The following is a 23,976-nucleotide window of genomic DNA, read 5'->3' on the forward strand; positions in this document are numbered from 1 at the left end:
AATTTGTTATGGGACATCATGGAATATTACTGCCTCAGCCCGTATAGTTTCATGAAGTTTTGATACCTGGCAGCATTATACTTGGCTTTGAAAATGCCGTCTGTAACAGAGGGATGTTCCAAGTGGAGAGCTGTCATTGAGTTTATTTTGGTGGAAAATCAGAGTATCACAGATATTCATAGGTGTTTTCAGTACGCCTACAGACCTGGCACTGAATAAAAGCACGGTGAGTCATCATTGCAATGTGGTCGTGCAAACATTTCTGACATCCTACATGTTGGACAGCCACATACAGCTGTGACCCCTGCAATGTTGGAAAGTGCAGGCACTCTCTTTCACTATAATCAATGGACTACAATCAAGCACCTTGCTGCTCAACTAGATGTCCCTGTTGGCGGTGTTGGCACACTCATCCACCAGCTGGGGTACTCAAAGGGGTGCCCACTGGGTTTCTTCACCACCTAGCAGAAGACCATAAAGAGCAAAGAAGGACAATCTGTGTGGAAGTGCAGCACTGCTTGCGTATTACAAGACTGATTGTGACAATTTTTTGTCAAACATTGCCACAGGTGATAGAACACGGATTCATCACTTTGCACCAGAAACAAAATGGCAATGTATGGAATGGCACCACATCACCTCTCCTCCAAAGAAAAAGTTCAAAGTCACACCCTCAACTGGTAAAGTTAAGGTGATGGTACCAGAATGAGATTTTCACTCTGCAGTGGAGTGTGCACTGATATAAAACTTCCTGGCAGATTAAAACTGTGTGCCCGACCGAGACTCGAACTCCGGACCTTTGCCTTTCGCGGGCAAGTGCTCTACCATCTGAGCTACCAAAGCACGACTCACGCCCGGTCCTCACAGCTTTACTTCTGCCAGTATCTCATCTCCTACCTTCCAAACTTAACAGAAGCTCTCCTGTGAACCATGCAGAACTAGCACTCCTGAAAGAAAGGATATTGCGGAGACATGGCTTAGCCACAGCCTGGGGGATGTTTCCAGAGTGAGATTTTCACTCTGCAGCGGAGTGTGCGCTGATATGAAACTTCCTGGCAGATTAAAACTGTGTGCCTGACTGAGACTAGAACTCAGGACCTTTGCCTTTTGCAGGCAAGTGCTCTACCATCTGAGCTACCGAAGCACGACTCACGCCCGGTCCTCACAGCTTTACTTCTGCCAGTATCTCGTCTCCTACCTTCCAAACTTAACAGAAGCCAGGAAGTTTTAAGGTGATGGTGTTCTGGGACCCTGGTGGGTTATTCTTTTTTGATGTGCTCCTTGTGGTGCAGTGATCAACTCTAAAGTGTGTTATCCTATTTTCAGGAAATTGAAGAAACAATTTCAGCATGTTCATGATCACAAAAATGCAAACTAACTTTTCCTTCTCCAGAGCAATGCAAGGCCTCACACAAATGTGCAAGCCTGAAAGGACACCACAAAACTTTATTGGACTGTTTTTCCTCATCCACTCTATTACCAATACCTCACACCTGACTTCCATATATTTGGCCCAATGATGGATGATGAGTAGGTTATTGATGTAGGAAGACATTGGCTCAAACATTGACGAGTAAAGTGGTACCAAACGGGTAGCAGCCCTTCCCAATAAGATGACATAAGATCACATTGAATGGAGATTATGTTGAAAAATAAGAGTTTTATATCCAAAAGAGTGGGGAATGATATGGTGTATTGGAATCACGACTAAAACTAACCTGCTTTCAGAAAAAAATGTGTTGCTGGATGCCCTAAGTAAATGAGAACTAACTGATATTATGAAGTTCTGGGAGTAATTACACTGTCATTCTGTGTATGTATTTTATATTTTTGACATATTGTCGCCACATAACTGTTGAAGCCACAGAAGCAATTATGTTCTTGTGGATAGGTTATCTGCTGAAATTTGCACAGATATGTACTGTCATGACTACCATGCATAACCTACTGCTCGCCATTGACATTGCTGTCCAGGACATCAACAGCAAGGCCAAGGTTCTACATCTATCTCCTGTACTTCAAACATTGGATTCCATGCCACAAGTCAATCTGATTTGCGATATCAAGGTAACAACTGTGCCAGCCGTGAAGTCGGTTACAGTGATGCAACCACAGAGCACTGTTTCACACAGATGTGCAATGGTATTAAGTGTCTTTAAGGATGTGTGAATTTGCTCATGGGCCCTCCATCTGCACGTTCAAGAGCAACACACATTCCTCTCATTGGCTCTCGTGGTCTTCCTGCATTGTGTTTGCAAATTACAGTTATTCCTGAGCAACCAGATGTTTGGTTTGCAATAACAGAAAACATTTTTGTTTATAATGATGACTGTCAAAATTTAGTATATGACCTCCATAACATGGAGGTGAATTACAAAACAAATCATGACCTACAAGTGGTCCGCAAAACGTTAGAGCAGCTTAGGATGCCTCCACATTGTGACTGTGCTCCACACACAGCAGTGTCCACAGTCAAACAGGGGCCAATAAAGCCACAGGGTGTGGCCACACACTCTACGTGCTCCATATCCGAACTAATCCCTGGTTCACCAGTTTTGTCAAGTGCCAGTCAGATCGTGCCAGAATGACAACTATCAATTTCTGATGGCTCCATGATGACACCGAGGGAATCAACACCTCACGTCACTTCCCTGCTGCCTCCTATTGATGGTGCTAATCCTGACCATCACTACAGAACTAGTGGCTGTCACCAACTGCAGTTATGTGTCCATCATTCCCAGCCACCCAGACATAACCTGGCTGCAAGGTCAAATTGAAACTCTCTCTCATCCACAGTGTTCTGCACTTAGGGGAGTGTGAGGCTGTGTGGGAGTGACATAATTGACTAACTGATACGTTACAGAGGAATTACAGTCCTTGGCAGCATGCGTGATTGATTGAAATCAATGGGAAGAGTTGAAAATTTCTGTCAGACCGGGATTTGAACAGGGGTCTCCTGCTTACTAGGCAGACCCTGAGTCATTCAGACACAGTGGCCATTGCAATTTCACTGACTATCCTAGCATGCCTCCTGTGAGATCCAAATTCTCATCTTATCCACACACTACAAATGTAGTGCCCCTTATCCATTATCCTGCCGGATCAAAAATAGCATCTGTTTATCATGCTCTTCATTGCTTCCTGTTCTGCTTTAGTTACTGATGTTTATACATGTCTCTTTTGTGTCTGTGCACAATAAAGTGGATATCACTGCACCAATATTCCATGTATGTATTTTATATGTAGGAGGTAGTTCCCTACAATGTAATGAAGCACTAACTTCACTGTAATATCCTACAGAAGTTATTGATACATTATAATATCCTACAGAAGTTATTGATACATTATAATATCCTAACATTTGAGATATGATACAAAGATTCTGTACATGGCTCAGTAAAAGTGCGTCATTGTTGTTAACATAACAACTTATTATTAGTATTCCATTATTCATTATTAGTGCTACAAAATTCTGGCTGTAAAATCACATCTGCATTTAAGGGGACATGGTTCGTGAAATTCGTTGAAATTTGACATTTTCTGTTTTCTACTCCATAATGTACTTTGAACTTTCCTGAACATTTTGGTATATAATACATTAAAATCAGACAATTGTGAGACCCTCAAATAATATTTTGAATGTTGACGTGTGACTGTCGTATTTCACGGCTACACATATACTGCCACCGTAGAGCAGTCATATCTTGGGAACTACACAGTCTAGAAGGCAGTGATTTACTTTGTTTTGTGCCTACTGCTACGTCTCAGAAGTTGGCATTATGAATAAACAAATCAATCCTTTGTTTCCGATACTAGTTTTCGTTGAAACTAGTGTGATTATCGGGTATTTTTGTAGTAAGCTAACTTCTATTGCTTTTCATACGTAAATAAAATAACTAAGCGTGAAAGTAACTTCAAGAAATTCAAATTTGTGGGCAACAGATATGTGGGACCTGCATTTTCTTCTGAAGTACTTGAAAACACGTGTGCTAGTAGTGAAGGAAACCACGATAATTTTTCTAAAGTGACCATGCCCCCTAGTGCATCGAAAAGGAAAGTAGCTTTAGAAACGGGTGGCACAGGTAAAAGTAATGATATTATGGACAGTAATTGAGGAAAGCAAACCTATTTACAGAGATTTGGCAAATCCTGAGCTACTAAAGAAGTGTTTACATGGGGAGACCCAGAATGTGAATGAGTCCTTCAATAATGTTGTGTAGTGCTATGTGCCTAAAAATGTATTTGTTGGCCTTATGACTCTAAAGTTAGCTATGTCTGATGCTGTAATAACTTGTAATGGTGGAAACTATGAAAGAATTAAGGCTCTGGAGAATTTATAGGTGAGATTTGGACAGAACACAGCTAAAGGACTGTGGGAATTGGATGAGCATCGTGTACGTGAAGCAGAGTTAGCTGCTCAGCAAATGACAAAACAAGCAAGAACGAAAAGGAGGAGGCAAGTACTGGGCTATTGTGACACTGAAGAAGGCACAGACTGCGGGGCAGAGCAATTCTAGTGCATAATAGACACAGAAATGTAAGACTGTATAAGAGTTTAAGAGTTTTAAACCTCAATATCTCTGAACTACATTTTCTTGCAATAAATGACCCATTTTTTAAAAAAGTACTGATGGTAGAGACATAAAATTTTCACAGCATGCGAAGTGTGAGCTTCAACACATATGGAACTAGAATAATTAAAATATCCTGAGTTGTTTTGTTTTGATGTTCATTTATTTACAAAATTCTGTTGAAAAAAAAAGATAACACGCCCCAAAATAAAATTTTAGTAATAATTTTAGTTCAGTGTATCTAGAAAGGTGCATTGAATAATTATGGAAAGTTGTAAGTTGGTGTCTTAAAAAGTTTCCAAGATTATGGGTCACAAAATTCTATAATTTAACATTGGCGGCATGGGACATACAATGTTCCCTTAACAGAGTATAATACACCTACAACATATGAAAAGTTCTCCATCTGAGCAAAATGCTCACAACATGGATAGATGGAATATAGAATTAACAAATAAAAAATAGTGATAGTTAATTAGTAATAGACCATACAAAATTAATACCTGAGAATTATATGTTACTGTTGGGGTGAAACTTGATTTGGTCAACATTTATGCAAATTGGCCCTCACAAGAAAGCTTATGATATAAAATGAATGATTGTATGAATGAGCCTTACAAAAGTGTTTGTTAAAGATGTGAACGAATAATCATATTTCGAAATTGGGGGTAACAACATATTGCCTCTACTACGTTATTGTATATTGGCACCTCTTTGCAATATTACTTCTTCTCCACCCTATTGAATGTCTAATTTTTGTAGAGTAGTAAAAGAGCCCTTACCAATTTATTGAGTGTGTACATCCACTCAGCTGTAACTGATGTAAATCAGCTGTAATTATGAGTACTTTACAAAACCTGTTAATACTTTTTCTTAATATTTTAGTGGAGTTTATTGCTTTTCATTGTTATACATAGCTTGATACACATTTCACAAGCTATTCATCTTCTATTAAATTTAAGATGTTAAAAATTAATATGCATCAGATAAAATTTTACTTTGTAATATTAGATAAAAGTATGTATATTAACACATGAAAGAAGGTTTACCATCATGGAACACTGAGCTCACAAGCCGTGGGTAAGCAGTTTCGGACATTCCCCATATTGGATGCTTGAGGTTATTACATGAACCATTGTATGTTCTGTAAATAGCAGATGCATTGCAGCTCAGACTTTGTGGAAAGTGGGATGGGTCTGCTGGAACCTGCATATCAATGAGAAGATCACCCACTTGCTCTTTCGATATGTTAAACCTGTAAAAAAGGAAATATGTCTCTCACAATTAATCTCTGAAGTATCCTCTGAATTTACACCAACAGATCCCATTAACAATATCTGTATTTCAATATATAACAATCAGGTCAATTTCAATATTGAAGTAAGTAATATATTATAAAATACACTAAGGACTTTCAAAAGACAATGCAAAAATTGGGCATGGGATGGTAGTCAGGACCAAAATCAAGCCAAGGACTGAGCAGTCTCATGTGCTATCATCTACGCTGGGAGAACAACTGACATTAACTGTGTATGGCAGGCTGCTTAAATTTGCACACAAAGGGACCTGATTGGCTAGCTTCAGTGCTGAGTAACTTGGAAATTGCACAACGTATCAAATTTCTTTTCTTAAAAAATATTTCTCAGGGCAGCCTCCCCTGCAACACCCTTACAAGCTTTCCACACTGTTTCTGACCACCCTAAATACAGGATGAATTACGTAAGGCGTAACAACTCATTTACACTGAAGCGCCAAAGAAACTTGTATAGGCATGCATATTCAAATTCAGAGATGTGTAAACAGGCAGAATACAACTGTAAAGACAACAGGTGTCTCACACAGCTGTTAGATCCGTTACTGTTGCTACAGTGACAGGTTATCAAGATTTAAGTGAGTTTGAGCGTGGTGTTAGAGTCAGCGTACCAGCAATGAGACACAGCATCTTCCAGGTAACGACAAAGTGGGGTGTTTCCCATACAATCATTTCGCAAGTGTACTGTGAATATCAGGAATCTGGTAAAGCATCAAATCTCTGACAACACTGCAGCTGGAAAAAGATCCTGTAAGAACGGGACCAATGACGGCTGAAGAGAATCATTCTACATGACAGAAGTGCAACAATTCCCCAAACTGATGCAGATTTGAGTGCTGGGCCATCACATCACACCCCACACCATTACAGAGCCTCCACCAGCTTGAACATTCCCCTGTTAACATGCAGGGTCCATGGATTCATGAGCTTGTCTCCATACCTGCACATGACCATACACTCGATACAATTTGAAACGAGACTCGTCCGACCAGGCAACATGTTTCCAGTCATCAACGGTCCAAAGTCAGTGTTGGCAGGCCCAGGCAAAGTGTAAAGCTTTGTGTGGTGCAGTCCTCAAAGGTACACAAGTGGACCTACGTCTCCAAAAACCAATATTGATGATGCTTCATTGAATGGTTTGCACGCTGACTCTGGTTGATGACCAAGCATTGAAATCTGCAGCAGTTTGTGGAAGGGTTGTACTTGTGTCTTGCTTAATGATTCTCTTGAGTTGTCATTGCTCCTGTTCTTGCAGGATCTTTTTTCAGCTGCAGTAATGTCAGAGATTTGATATTTTACCAGATTCCTGATATTCACAGTACATCTGTGAAATGGTCATATGGGAAAATCCTCACTTCATCAGTACCTTGGAGATACTGTGTCCCATCGCTCATGAGGTGACTATAACACCATGTTCACACTCACTTAAATCTTGATAATGTGCCATTGTTGCATCAGTAACAAATATAATGACTGCACTAGACTCTTGTTGTCTTATATAGGCACTGCTCACTGCAGTGCCGTATTCTGCATGTTTACGTATCTCTATATTTGAATACAAATGCCTACACCAGTTTGGTGCTACAGTGTACAAACCATTGCATATCAGCTTCGTCGAAAGAATACCACTATATACACTGTTGTCAGAAGTGTGTATCAAGCCTACCTCTCTGGTTCTGCCATTGCACCTCTTTTTGTGTAAATTTGCAGCTAAACAAAGACTTCTGACAAAGACCAATTGTGTAAATAAGGTTTCAGAACATGATGGAATGACTAGTACATAAAATTCAGCTACGCAAGCTGATACCGTTAATGTCAATTGTTCTCATACCATAGATGATTGCGAACGAGTTTTCGATCCCTGCCTCCAATCATCATCCAATGAAGAACACATGTGTCTCTCTCTCTGTGTGTGTGTGTGTGTGTGTGTGTGTGTGTGTGGGGTCCGTCATAGTTGAGTGGTCAGGGTGTCCAGTTGCCACATGTTCAATTTCAGGTACTGATAGGGATTTTTCCTTGGTGGAAGAACAAGAACAGAATGCAGTCACTGCCAGATTGCCAGTTGAGGAGTTATTTAAGTAAGAAGTAGGAAATACAAAATCTCAGAATTTATCTCTGGGAAAGTATTGTGCTGATACCACACATTCCACAGCTCTTCTGAATAGTCCATCAGTGCCAGAATATGGAACTGCTATGTATATCTATAGTGGACTGCTCCATTCGATGGGTATGTAAAATTCTGCTTTAAAAATAATTTTCTTTGTAATGGTAAACAAACTAACACTTTTTGTGGTGCTGGGTATCACTGGAAAGATGTGGTAAGCAATATTTGTTAGGGCTTATGCCAGCTACACAAGCCAAAACCAAATTGCAGATATTGAAAACACACCAGAGGAAATGTGCCTGATGACTTTGGATATCCAGTGTGTGTGCCCACACACACAGACAAACACACACACACACACACACACACACACACACACACACACACACACAGATATAGTGCACAAATTCTAGGTATTGATCGATGAGAGGATACAGAACAAAAAAGGTCTAATGAACTTATGTCCAGGAATGCAAGGATTCAATGCTACAGACTATTTATTCAATCATACTTTGTTACAGAGACTGTTCTCTAATACATGCTGTACCATGGAGCAATAGTTACAGTATGCATGGTTTCCTCCTACAGAGTCATACTGTTCCACATACATCATGCCCTAGCACCCTCTCCTGCCATTATAATTGGTACCGTAATGTTGTGTCCAATTCACTTCTCTTGCTGACTCACCTTGTAGTGGCTGTGATACAGGATTGTGCACAAAGTTTCCGTATTCGAATCGAGAGCATGTTGACATGGTGTTTGCTTATGTAAAGGTGAATGGCAAAGGGTGGCAGGCAGAAATGTTGTATCAGGAGACCTATAGCTATCCCTGTTGACAACAAACACACCATTCAATGTTTGCAATGCCATTTGTCTGAGCAGAGTTGTTATAGAAAGCATGAAATCATGAAGGATGTACCCCACATTTTTGGACACCAGACGTGGAGGAGAATGTGATTAACACTGTACAAAGTATCCGCCATGTCTGTACCAGGCTGTTGGCCCAATAGTACAGCATAAGCCAAACACCCATGAGGAACATTGTCCATGACAATTGTTACTACCGTTATCAGTTACAGCATGTGCAGGGCTTACTAGCAATAGACTTTCCTCACCGGGAGCAGATTTGTCACTGGTTTCTTCACCAGGCTACCACAATACCGGGATTTGTGTTATCCGTCCTATTCACAGATGAGGCCATCTTTACTTGGTGTGGTGTCTTCAATATCCATAACCGTGATCTGTAGAACACTATACAGAACCCCTATGGTATGGTGACAGCGAATCGTCAGCATTGGTGCAGCAGGAATATCTGGGCTGGGATTGGCTACCATATTTTGGAACCAGTCTTCCTTCCATGTCGCCTAACAGGCCAGAACTGTTGGCATTCCTTGTGACTGGCTTTGCCTCCCCTGCTGGAAGAACTCCCATTGATCATTCAAAAGGTTATATGGCTGCCAGATGATGGTGCTCCAGCTCACTTAACCATTACAGTCTGCATGCATCTCAATTGTGTCTTCTGTGCTCATGCATTGAACGAGGGGGTCCAATTGAATGGTCTGCCTGTGCAGTTTCTGGTTATGGGACCATACCAAAAGTATCATGTATGCAGACCCCATTCCAGATGTGGAGCCACTGGAGCAAGTTATTCATTCTGCCTTTGACACTGTTCGGATGGAGCATGGCCAATGTGAACGTGTGAGACGGAGCACGCTACGACACATACATACATGCATTGAGGTACATGGAAACAATTTTCAATATATAATGTAATTGTTGCTGCATGGTACAGCGTGTATTATACCACAGTCTCTTTAATAATGTATGATTGTATAAACGGTCTGTAGCATGGAAACTGTGCATTTCCGGACATAAGTTCATTAGATCTATTTTTGTTCTGTATCCTCTCATCAATCAATCCCTAGAGTTTGTACACAGTCGAAAAAAATATATGAGAGAGACAGGAAAGAGAGAGAGAGGGAAAACGCACTCACTTGTGCACTAGGAAATTAGCCAGTGCAGTGACATTGGCGAGGTCGTCAAGTGAATCCAGCACATGCTGCTTATCAGAGTCAGTGGACTCTTTGGTGATGAAGTTGTAGTGTTTGTACTCTGGTGTGGCAGGTGGCACAGGCAGGTGGTGCGACACCCACTGCTCATGTTTCTTCAGCCTCTCTGCTAGCCTGGATCCCCTCTGTAGTCCGTGCTGCACTGCATCCCAAATTTCAGAGTCGCTCACGTTCAGGTCACCTGTAATACAAGGCTTGCATCACCACTCCACACCTGACACAGCGTACAAGCTGGGCCATGGACAGAGAGCATATTACACAGAGACGAGAAGCTTAATTGCGCCACAGTAGCCTGACAAAGCAAGCAAGTTGGCAAGACACTGGGCTCATATTTGTGAGGACAGCAGTTTAGTTATCTGGGTTTAGGTCTTCCATTTGTAACAGAGCTGGTCAATGGCCCTATTTTCACCAGAAATCAAAATATGTGATACACACAAGCATCTACATCTACATCTATATTTATACTCCGCAAGCCACCCAATGGTGTGTGGCGGAGGGCACTTTACGTGCCACTGTCATTACCTCCCTTTCCTGTTCCACTCGTGTATGGTTCACGGGAAGAATGACGGCCGGAACACCTCTGTGCATTCTTGAATCTCTCTAATTTTACATTCATGATCTTCTTGGGAGGTATAAGTAGGGGGAAGCAATATCTTCGATACCTCATCCAGAAACGCATCCTCTCGAAACCTGGACAGCAAGCTACACCACGATGCAGAGCGCCTCTCTTGCAGAGTCTTCCACTTGAGTTTGCTAAACATATCTGCAATGCTATCATGCTTACCAAATAACCCTGTGACGAAACGCGCCGCTCTTCTTTGGATCTTCTCTATCTCCTCTGTCAACACGACCTGGTACGGATCCCACACTGGTGAACAATGCTCAAACATAGGCCAAACGATTGTTTTGTAAGCCACCTCCTTTGTTGATGGACTACATTTTCTAAGGTCTCTCCCAATGAATCTTAACCTGGCACCCGCCTTACCAATGATTAATTTTTTATGATCATTCCACTTCAAACCGTTCTGTATGCATACTCCCAGATATTTTACAGAAGTAACTGCTACCAGTGTTTGCTCCGCTATCATATAATCATACAATAAAGGATACTTCTTTCTATGTATTCGCAATACATTACATTTGTCTATGTTACGGGTCAGTTGCCACTCCGTGCAACTTCTCTGTATACTACAGCATCATCCGCAAAAAGCTGCATGGAACTTCCGACACTATCTACTAGGTCATTTATATATATTGTGAAAAGCAATGGTCCCATAACACTCCCCTGTGGTATGCCAGATGTGACTTTAAAAACTCTTCAATCCATCCACACAGCTGGTCTGATATTCTGTAGGTTCTTACTTTGTTTATCAGGTGACAGTGCAGAACTGAATCGAACACCTTCCAGAAATCAAGGAAAATAGCATCTACCTGAGTGCCTGTATCTAATATTTTCTGGGTCTCATGAACAAATAACGCGAGTTGGGTCTCACACGATTGCTGTTTCTGGAATCCATATTGATTCCTACAGAGTAGATTCTGGGTTTCCAGAAATGACATGATACGCAAGCAAAAAACATGTTGTAAAATTCTACAACAGATAGATGTCAGAGATATAGGCCTATAGTTTTGCACATCTGCTCCATGACCCTTCTTAAAACTGGGACTACCTGTGCTCTTTTCGAATCATTTGGAACCTTCCATTCCTCTACAGACTTGCGGTACACGGCTGTTAGAAGGGAGGCAAGTTCTTTTGGGTACTCTGTGTAGAATCGAATTGGTTTCCTGTCAGGTCCAGTGGACTTTCCTCTGTTGAGTGATTTCAGTTGCTTTTCTATTCCTTGGACACTTATTTTGATGTCAGCCATATTTTCGTTCGTGCGAGGATTTAGAGAAGCAACTGCAGTGCGGTCTTCCTCTGTGGAACAGCTTTGTAAAAAGGTGTTTAGTATTTCAGCCTCACGCGTGTCATCCTCTGTTTCAATGCCATCATCATCCCAGAGTGTCTGGATATGCTGTTTCGATCCACTTACTGATTTAACGTAAGACCAGAACTTCCTAGGATTTTCTATCAAGTCGGTACTAGATACTTATGGACACTCGGAGTACCTGATAGATAAAGAACACAGTGTACCCAATACATTTGGACAACCAGGTTACCAAATACAAAAAATACTTCAAAATCATTGAAATTCTTGTTTTCTTTGTTATGCTTGAATTAGTTATGGAAAACCATTTAACTTAGATAAAAATATACTAAACTATATTTTAAGAAAATATTTAAAAATGTAAAAGTTGTGTTCATTTTAATTTTGTAAGAAACTTTTGAAATGAATTAAATTTTAATTATTACTATTTAAATAAATATTAGTTTGTAATATGAAGATATTCTTCAATATAAATGTTATAAAACTGAATTGAATTATAAATCGTATCTTTCAATGCAAAAATCAGTTTGCCATTCTAACATCTTTGAATTTCGATCTGCGAGGAGCATTACAGATTGCTTTGTATCTGAGTTGCTTGTTGGTATGGAAAGAATGGTTCATGGTTGATATTATTCTTGTAATGAGTGAGTCTGTTTTGTGCTGTTCTGGGATGAAAGTTGGAAGTGGTTTTAAGGAAATTGCTATTCTGATGTGCCATTGAAAATGAAATGCCATATAGTGTGAAAGGAAAACTGCCAGTAAATAGCACACTTCACATACACATTTTGAAGATAAACTGTATCACTTTCAGCATGCAGGAATCTTATATCACTAGACACTGACAACCACAAAGATGAAGCATTTCAAGAAACTGAGACAATGAGTGAATTATTATTCACAAATATTATTTTATAAACAATTCATCCTCTCCTTGTATTTGTTCTAGGTAGTGAAGCAACTTCATGCAAATGGACGTAAAGCTGCATTTTTGCCAGTTCTGCAGTAAAATAAATCTTGCAATACGAATGAGAAGGTTTGACATTCTTCCCTTAAAACACACTAGGATTGATGCCTTAAAACCACAGCAATTTTCAAGACATCAACTTGCTTCTAATTTGGTGGCTTAAATTGGAATAAAATGTGTACCTCAACTTGTTCCAAATACTTTATACTTTTTGATGGGATCTACCCCCCAAACCATAAAATAGTTTTTTTGTTGTGGTTATGCATAGCCTGGATGCTAGTTTAAGTGGTAATATGACAATGTGAGCTGCTGGAGCCAACTAATGTGAACACAGAACAAAGGTTTGGTAATGCAGTTCTTCTTAGTCTTTCATGTGAAAGCTCAGGCCGGATGGAAAAAGCAATGAACACTTGCATGTAATATACACTGAAATGACAAGGAAACTCATATAGGCAAGCATACTCAAATACAGAGACATGTAAACAGGCAGAATACAGTCCTGCAGCCAGCAACGCCTATATAAGACAAGTCTCTGGCGCAGTTGTTAGATAAGTTCTGCTGCTACAATGGCAGGCTACCAAGATTTAAGTGAGTGTGAACATCGTATTATATTTGACACAAAGACGATGGGACACAGCATGTTCAAGGTAGCGATGGATTGGGGATTTTCCCATATGAACATTTCACGAGTGTACTGCGACTATCAACAATACGATAAAACATCAAATCTCTGACATCGCTGCAGCTGGAAAAGGTTGCAGCAAGAACAGGACCAACGAAGATTGAAGAGAACCCTTAAAAGTGACAAAAGTGCAACCCTTCTGCAAATTGCAGCAGATTTCAATGCTGGGCCATCAACAAGTGTCAGCGTGTGAACGATTCAATGAAACATCGATACAGACTTTCCGAGTCGGAGGGCCACTCGTGTACCCTTCGTGACTGCACGACACAAAGCTGTATGCTTTGCCTGGTCCCATCAACAGTGACATTGAACTGTTGATGACTGGAAACATGTTGCATGGTCGGATGAGTCTCGTTTCAAATTGTATTGAGTGTATGGATGTACACAGGTATGGAGACAACCTCGTGAATCCATGGACCTTGCATGTCAGCAGGGGACTGTTAAAGCTGGTGGAGGCTCTGTAATTGTGGGGGGCGTGTGCAGTTGTAGTAATATGGCGCTCCTGATATGTCTAGATACAACTATGATAGCTGACATGTATGATCACTTGCATCCGTTCATGTCTACTGAGAATTCCGACAAACTTGGGCAATTCCAGCAGGACAATGCGACACCCACACGTCCAGAACTGCTACAGAGTGGCTCCAGGAACACTCTTTGAGTTTAAATACTTCTGCTGGCCACCACACTCACCAAACATGAACATTATTGAGCATACTCGTATCTGGAATGTCTTGCAACGTGCTGTTCAGAAGAAATCGTCACACCCTCATACTCTTACAGATTTATGGACAGCTCAGCAGTATTCATGGTGTCAGTTACCTCCAAAATACTCCAGACAGTCGAATCCACACCATGTCGCGTTTTGGCACTTTTGTGTGCTTACGGGGGCCCTACATGATATTAGGCAGGTGTACCAGTTTCTTCAGCTCTTCAGTGTATTAAACAGTTATACATATGCAGGCTAAGTGCTGTCATTATGTTGATACATTTAAAGCGTTTTCTGCAGAACTGTCTTGGTGGTAATCCTACTAGACATCTGACTCCTCTTCTATCACTTGAAAATATATTTAGCTCCTGCAGAACTGTTCCAGTGCAATATTCCATCTTGCAGATGTGAATGGTAAAGCAAAATACACTGCCAGAAAAAAATTGGTACACCCTTTCAGAGGTTCCCAATTCACTCTTGATTTATTGCTGCAACAGTGCATATGGAATACATGAAATGATTACATTTATAGATTAATAGCACATACAGTTCTAACGTATCAGGTATTGACCCACGCTGAAAGACCCATATTAATAAGCAGTATTGCCTCCACGGGCAGCAATGCAGGTGCTGACTCTGGCATCCAGTTGATCATACAGACAGCGAAAAATGTCCTGGGATACATTATGCCTTGTCTGCTTGTCCTGTTCATGTAGTTCTGTAAGAGCTGTTGGTTGATGAGCCACATCAGTCACTTCTCGTCCCATCATATCCTACAAGTTCTCGACTGGAGAAAAACCTAGAGATTGTGCTGGCCAGGAAAGTTACTGCACATCTTACAGAGCACATTGGATTTCACAGGCAGTGTGTGGGTGAGCATTATCCTGTTGGAACAGCACATCACTTTCCCATTGTAAGAATGGCAAAAGAGCGGGTTTAACAACATTCTGGATGTACCGAGCACTCGTTAGTGTCCCCACCAGTAACACCAAAGGTGAACTAGTGTTGTAGCTTATCTCACCCCAGACCATAAGGCATGGTGTGGGACCAGCATGTCTTGGACGAAAGAACCCTTTGGGACAACGCTCACTGGGTCTACAGTGAACACGCAAACGACTATCACTTGCATGCAGGCAGAATCTGCTGCAATTTCTGAAGAGCATGGTGCATCACTCCATCTTTTAAGTGATCCTCTGATGGCACCAGTCAAACAATGCACGCCGATGCTGTGGTGTGAGTGGAAGATGTTATAGAGGTGTGCCCATGGTCCCGCTGCTAACAATCATTTTGCAACAGTTCTTGTTGACACATCTGGGCCCACAATCCTTCTTATCTGTCCTGCGGGAGCTATACGATCCTGGCAAGCATCTGTGCTGCGTGTACATCCAGTACCTCATCTACAGATGTGAGAACTTTCATGCGACCACTGATACCAGCATCATTGCACAACTGATACACCACGTCCAATTTGTGTGGCAGTTATCCAAAAGGTCAGTCCCGCCACTCGGAAGGTCTCAAGCTGACCCCTTTCAACTGCACTCGGTTGGCTGTAGGAAGCATGAGTGCATCTCTGTGGCATGGTTGCCTGCTTGCTTCACACATTTGCACCACACCACCGAACCTTCTGGATGTGAGTATTCCTTATTAATGGGTAAACATAGATGGTGCTCTGGTAGCTATGCCCCTACACTATCTGTTGGCGGACGATGCTGACATCATTAGCAGTACATCTATTTTTTCCGAGGTAGCATTTCCCATCATCAGATCAAAATCGACATCATCTTTCCAGATGTACTAATTTTTGTTCTGGCAGTGCATGAGTGGAGTAATAACTATTTGCACACAGTTCCTCAATTTATACCATAAAAAAGCTGCACTGATCAGTATGTTCTTCGCAAGAGAACTTTTGTCTATGAACAATCCAAGTAGTTTTACTGTTTTCCTTTCACTTTTAGTTATGTTTAGATTTAAAAAAATTTCTTTTGCTTTCATCTGGTTTATGCACAGCTGATTGGCCTGATACCAGTGACTAGTCATTTCTCTGTTGTTAGCTAGTACACTTTGTAAATTCTCATCTGTGGTTATTGGTGTCATGTCATCAAAATATAGTATAGTCTTACATGGCATGTGATTCGGAAAGTCATTAATGTAGGCAATAAACGGGAAAAGTACAAGCACTGAATGTCAGGGTATTCGTCTTTTTATTTGGAGTGTTGCTGATCTTTGATTATTGGGATACACCAGGTGTAACCTATTTCTCAAATTAGATTTGAATAAACTGTGAGCTTCACTTTCTATCCCATAATATTCTAATCTTATGATGACTATGTCATGTGACACTGAATCAAATGCTTTGCTTAAAAAGTTAAATCAATAAATGTTTCTTCTCTTCTTAAGCATTATTCACCAAAGCTTCAATTGCTTTTAAAATTGATAGCTTAGACCTGAATCCAAACCGTTTTTCATTTAAAACTTTGTTGATTTCAAAACAGCTGTATCACTGTTTGCACATACAATTTCCTACTGTCTCGGATGAGGCTGGTACTATTGAATTAGGTCTATAGTTATTTGGGAGCCTGTTTTCACCTTTTTATTTACACAGGTGATGTGAGTGTACGCTTAAGACATTCTGGGAAAATTCCTTCATCTAGTACTCTGTTAGTGACAGAAGTGGCATTTCGATTTCTTTTGTTATGATATGATGAAATTACTGTGAGTTCAATATAGTATTCTGCTTTCTAATTTCTTAGTCTGAATAGCGATTTATGAATACCATATAAAGTGTTAAGGTCCAGGCAAATTTCTCACTTGTTTGTTTTCGTGATTGAACAGGGCTTCTGCATCTGAAGCAGAATTATTGAGTGCAGAGATGGTGCTGGCACTATTAACAAGATATTCACCTAGCGTATTACAACCAGAAGGTACTGTTCTTTTTATTGATATTATTAATTTCCGTTTCAGTGACATTCGACGCTGCTTTATATCTATTTCTGGAATTTAAAATATGCCCATTATTTGCACTTCACTTTGCATTTTTTGAGTTTTGGATCTGTAGTGTTTTCTCATATTTATGTAATTTTCCTAGTCCCAGTCCTTTTATGAGATCTATCTTTTTAGAATATTGTATTAGTATCATGCATTTGTTAAACTGTGAAGTGTACTACTTGTTGTTACGATGCTGCTTACATCATTTTTTTATTATTATCCATTACATGAAACCAATCCATTTCCTTTAATTGGTCTTTCATATTATTTATATTGAATTTCCTGGGAGTTTATATGTCACTTGTCTTTCTCTGGTACTGAGTGAAGATTTTCCCATTTGAAGCTACTGCTCTGCATGCTGTGATATTCCTAAATCTACAACGTCAATTGAAGAGAGTCTCTGCTTGTATTACACATTATGTTATCAAGACACACATCCAGTCTGGTGGGCTTGTCATTGAGAGAGTAATAGTTCAATGACTTCAAAGCATTGACCATATGAATCACATTTTTCTCTCTGCCCTTATGTCTACGTTAATATTACCTGCGATTGCAATTTTATGATGTTAATATTTAGTTCGTGCATAAGTCCGTAGTGTTTTTGTTTTGCATGTTAGTATTCCAGTTGCTATGGGTTTAATTATCGATTGTCATTTTTTATTTGCAGGTCCCTGTTGCTATTTGAGTTAGCATATTCTCATTTTGTCGTTTAGAGATAGTAATGTAGTTGTGGGCGCTAGAAAATGGGGTGCCAAATTAAGAAATTGGAATATTTCCTAATATTCTTCTGCTTGGGTTCAGTAAATAGGTGACAGCAGCGGAGGCAGTCAGAAACATTAGCGCCGTGTGTGGGGGCAATGCCATTGGACAGAGCTGAGCAAGCAAATGGTTTTCTCGTTTTTTCAGGGGTTTGATGATAATCGTTTAAACGCATTAATCCACAATGATGCACTTCAGTGTACTCGAGAACTGGCAAATGTGATGGACTGTGATCATTCCAGCATCGTACGAGACTTAACATGCAATGCTCTAAGTCAAAATAACAAAATTCAGTGGGTGGCCATATGTACATCTCTGACTGCTTGTCATCAATTGACTAGTGAACAACAGCGACCTTTCCTATCCTGTATCGTTACTGGTGACGAGAAATGGAGTCTTTATGCTAACATAAGGAAGAGAAAAGAATAGTTTAGCCCAAAACAAAGCAGCAACTCCCCATACAAAGACCTGCACACATCCACAGAAGATAGTAGAACAGATATGATGTGGTGTTCTACGAATTGCTTCCTCGATGGACCACCATCATTGCTGACATCTGTTGTCAACAACTGAGATGTCTTGCAGACGTAGTCCAAGAACAACAATAAAACTCAGTTCAGCTTGTTTTGCACTGAGAATAATTTCTAGAGTTTGCACTGCAGGGTGTACAAGATCAGTGTATATGGCTTATTTCGACTCTATTATATCCTGTGGAATAACATTCTGGGGTGCAACTAAATGTCGCTTAACAGAGGTTTTTAAATTACAGAAAAGGGCCATTAGAATTATTACACACAGCTCTCCAGAAACACACTGCAAGTCCTTGTTCATGCAGATAAACATACTTACAGTACCATTTTTGTGCATCATAAAAAGCATACTGCATACAAGAACACACTTGAGTAGTTTACGTGTAAATTCAGATCTTCATGTTACAATACACATATCTGTAATAATCTCCATGTAGAAAGAACAAGAAAAACAAAAACTCAAAAACATGTGAGCCACTATGGAATGTTGTTGTTGTGGTCTTCAGTCCTGAGACTGGTTTGATGCAGCTCTCCATGTTACTCTATCCTGTGCAAGCTTCTTCATCTCGCAGTACTTACTGCAACCTACATTCTTCTGAATCTGCTTAGTGTATTCATCTCTTGGTCTCCCTCTATGATTTTTACCCTCCACACTGCCCTCCAATGCTAAATTTGTTATCCATTAATGCCTCGGAACATGTGCTACCAACTGGTCCCTTCTTCTTGTCAAGTTGTGCCACAAACTCCTTTTCTCCTCAATTCTATTCAATACCTCCTCATTAGTTATGTGATCTACCCATCTAATCTTCAGCATTCTTCTGTGGCACCACATTTCAAAAGGTTCTATTCTCTTCTTGTCTAAACTATTTATCATCCATGTTTCACTTCCATACATGGCTACACTTCATACAAATACTTTCAGAAACGACTCCCTGACATTTAAATCTATACTCAATGTTAACAAACTTCTCTTCTTCAGAAACACTTTCTTGCCATTGCCAGTCTCTATTTTATATCCTCTCTACTTCGGCCATCATCAGTTATTTTTCTCCCCAAATAGCAAAACTACTTTACTACTTTAAGTGTCTCATTTCCTAATATAATTCCCTCAGGATCACCCGACTTAATTCGACTACATTCCATTATCCTCGTTTTGCTTTTGTTGATGTTCATCTTATATCCTCCTTTCAAGACACTGTCCATTCCGTTCAACTGCTCTTCCAAGTCCTTTGCTGTCTCTGACAGAATTACAATGTCATCGGCGAACCTCAAAGTTTTTATTTCTTCTCCATGGATTTTAATACCTACTCCGAATTTTTCCTTTGTTTCCTTTACTGCTTTCTCAATATACAGATTGAATAACATCGGGGAGAGGCTACAACCCTGTCTCACTCCCTTCCCAACCGCTGGGAGTGAGACAGGGTTGTAGCCTCTCCCCGATGTTATTCAATCTGTATATTGAGGAAGCAGTAAAGGAAACAAAAGAAAAATTCAGAGTAGGTATTAAAAAGCCATAATGCTCTGTCACTCTGCATCAGGGGAACATATTATGAAGGAAAATGTAAGTCAGAATTAAAAAAGTATCTGATAAACAAATGTTTTTATAGCATAGTGGAATACTTTGAATCCTTAAATCACTTACTGATAGTTGTATTGTCAATATCATGTTGTTCTCAATGTCAGTTCTGTCTTGTTTATACTCTTTTTAACTCTAAATTATGTGTTATATGCGTTTTCCAAAATGTGCCAAATATATATATATCTAAATTAATCACATACGGTACATTTTAAAAGAGCATGTAAAACAACAACCCATTAATTCAATGTTTTAAGTTTCAACATATTATATAATGTTAATTTAATGTGTATGATACAAATTTGTAATGGTCTGCTGTGCATATTCTGGACAGTATTATGACAATCCTATATCATGTAAATGATGCAAGGGATGATAATAAATGAAATGAAATGAGGATTAAAATTGTGTGAAGTGATGCTACTCCATGATTACGACTGCCCACGTTGTGCTAGACTGACAAAAAACACTATACAGGAGTTGGATTAGGAAGCCATTCCGCACCTGCCGTATTCACCTGATCTTGCCCCTAACATTTTCACTTCTTTCCGCTCTTTTCGAACAAAGTTCAAGGAACTTCCCTTTCGAATTAAAATGCGCTCCGAACATGGCTCGACGAGTTCTTTGCTTCAAAACCACGTGATTTCTGTAGTCGCGGAATCGAAAAGTCACTCCAGCTTTAACAGACTGTTGTAAATAGTGAAAGACAATATATTATTGATGACTGTAGCTGGTGCTATGTGTATCTGTTATGTTTATTAACCATGTGGAAAAAAGCTACGAACTTAGTATTTGGACAACTGCATTAAAGTATTAATTTTTTCTATGAATACTATCTAATCAGAGCCTGCAGTTCGATAAACTGAGACAATTATAACTTTTTGTTTGCGCATTACTATAACAGCTGCTTCAATTATGCCTTCAAGTAATATTCAGCTAAGGTCTGTGACACAGTAATGTAAATCGAGTTTGCTTTTATAGCAGATTGAGAGATCACCATGAGAAATATTTTTCTGAAGTAGCTAGTAATTGGCAAGTAGACAAGAGGAAAGCATAATTCTATTTCAGGATCTTCACAGATTTACATGTCAGTCAGCCAACAACGTGACGACGAAACTGAAGAGCATTACACCAGAAGCGAATCACTGGCGAAAAGAGAGAAAAAGATTGTGCATCATACTGATGGGTGATCGGAATGCGGTGGTTGTCGAAGGGAAAGATGGAGAGATGGTTGGATAGTTTGGGTTGGATAAGAGAAACTGGCGAGGTGCAAGCATGATCACATTTTTTAAAGAAAACTCATTCCTAGTTGGAAGTACCCTTATAACCTTTTCGAAAATCACAGAAGACTCAGATACCAGATCGATTATACACTCATACAGATTCCGGACATGCATCAGGATCGTCAAGTCTTATCCAGAAGCAGACATTAATTCTGACCACAACCTGATTGTAGAGGAAATGCAGGTCAGATTGAAAAGAATGTTGGTAGGTAAAGTGAGAGACGAGGTAAACTTGGATGCGCTAAAGGAAGAGTGAATAATAATAATAATAAAAAACAAGAAGTGGCTTACAAGGCGATTGTTCGACCTATTCTTGAGTACTGTTCATCAATCTGGGACCCTTAACGGGCAGGACTGAAGATGAGATTGCTGGATCGTTCAGTGGGCGTGAGTGGGTTACCGAGATGCTCAACAAACTCCACTGGCAGATGTTACAAGAGAGGCGTTGTGCATCACAGAGAGGTTTACTAGAGAAATTTCGAGAGAGCACTTTCCGTAAAGTGTCGGACAACATATCATTTGCTCACAAATACATCTCGCGTAATGACCACGACGAAAAAATTCGTGAAATAAAAGTCTGTACAGAGGGTTACCGACAATCGTTCTTCCCACGTGCCGTTCGCGAGTGGAACAGGGTACTGGGAATCAGTTATTGGTACCTGAATTACTCTTCGCTTCACACCATTAGGTGGCTTGCAGAGTCTGATGTAAATGTAGGATTATACTCGCGAAGTGGAAGCGGAGATGAAAACCACAGGTTACTGAAGACATGGTCTTGAAGTTGGCAGAAAGAAGAATAAAATGTACAAAGTGGGGAAGGGAAAAGGCACTACAGTCGACTGAACAAAGAACTGAGAAGAGCAACTGGTCAGGCCACTGAAAAATGGACGAGCTAAATCTGCTCACAAATTGAAACACTGTAGGAGAAACATAGGTACGATAAGATGTATCGAGTAGCCAAGGACATAATGTTTCTGGAAAGGAAGAACAAACCTAATGTGGTGATAGACAGTACAGATGGAACTCTAATAAACAACCAATACGAAGTTCAGGCCAGGTGAAAAGCATATATGGAAAGCCTTCATAAAGTGATCATAGATTTTGTAATCTACAAATTGAGAAGGAAGAAGCAGTAAATGAAGAAGGAAGCTTTCAAATGGTTCAAATTGCTCTGAGCACTATGGGACTTAACATATGAGGTCATCAGTCCCCTATAACTTAGAACTACTTAAACCTAAGTAACCTAAGGACATCACACAAATCCATGCCCGAGGCAAGATTCGAACCTGCAACCGTAGCAGGCGCGCGGTTCCGGACTGAAGCGCCTAGAACCGCTTGGCCACAGCGACTGGCGAGGGAGGCTTTATCTTATGGTCAGAAGTAAGTGAGCCATTGAAGGAAATGAAAAATAACAAAGGATGTGGAGTAGACGATATTCCAGAAGAAACTTCCAAGGGTTTAAGAGAAACAGGCGAAAAGGAAATGACCTTTCTTTGTAACTATACCTACAACAAAGGGGAATGGCTGGCATATTTTTTTGCATACATTATAGTCCCAATCCCAAGGAGGATGAATTCTAATATGTGTGTTGAAGATAGGACTAGCAGCCTAATAACACAGGCAGGAGAAGTTCTTAAAGTTCTGAACAGAATGCTATACGGTATACTGGAAGCACTTGGAGAGGAGCAGTATGATTTCAGAAAGGGAGCAGGGGCATGAGGACTATTGGTGAAAACATATCATAATCATCAGTTTAGCAGGTCTTTTGGGTCTCTGTCTCCTGTGACCCATCGCTTGTTTCTTAATGTTGCTTTATGTGCTTCCATTTATCAGGTTATTCAGGATCAGAAACCCCATTGCCTCCTCTTTTCTTCTACATACCCATCTAAGACTGTTGTTATAGGTCCCTCCACATCTCTCAATATACATACTATTCAGCCTCGCTTCCTGCTTTGTATTAGATCCAATTGTCTTTGCCTCCCCACCCTTCTTATTACCTCTTCATTTTTCACTCTATCCCCCCAGCTTATTCTTTCCATCTTCCACGATGTCCACATTTCCAAAGCCTACAGCCTTGCTCTACCTTTCTTCCTGAGTGTCCACATTAGTATTGGAGCAAGGAGGGTTCTACACCAAAGTACCATTATCCAAGATGGCGGCGATGACATCATCCAAGATGGCAGCATGTAGACTTGGCAACAGCGCATGATGTCATATAAGATAGGGGCCATGACGTCATTCAAGACGGCGGATTTTGGCGGGAAGTTTGAATTTTGGTGGGAAGATATGTCAATTGGGCTACCTCCACTAACCTAACCCCTCCTCCAGAAAATGGTGGCATGTTCAAATTCCATCAGGACAATGCAACACACCTCTACTAAATGGTGGGAAGATAGGTCAAATGGGCTACCTCCACTAACCTAAGTCATTCGACTGGCACCTCTTTCTAGGGATTGGTGGGAAGTCTGAATTTTGGCAGTAAAGAGAGGTCATTTGGGTTATCT

General features: G+C 40.3%; 1 protein-coding gene across 1 annotated transcript in view; it reads right to left on the reverse strand.

The window, feature by feature from the left end:
• LOC126210136 (peroxidase-like) overlaps positions 1-23,976 on the reverse strand; it is a 194,046-nt gene that overhangs the window by 70,783 nt on the left and 99,287 nt on the right. Inside the window, exons 3-4 of the mRNA XM_049939285.1 lie at positions 9,982-10,237; positions 5,621-5,826 (exon numbers count right to left, since the gene is read on the reverse strand). Coding sequence (XP_049795242.1) covers positions 5,621-5,826; positions 9,982-10,237 — 462 coding nt within the window. The remainder of the gene's footprint in view (positions 1-5,620; positions 5,827-9,981; positions 10,238-23,976) is intronic.

The sequence above is a fragment of the Schistocerca nitens genome, chromosome 10 (assembly GCF_023898315.1).
Source record: "Schistocerca nitens isolate TAMUIC-IGC-003100 chromosome 10, iqSchNite1.1, whole genome shotgun sequence".
Taxonomy (NCBI): Eukaryota; Metazoa; Arthropoda; class Insecta; order Orthoptera; family Acrididae; genus Schistocerca; species Schistocerca nitens.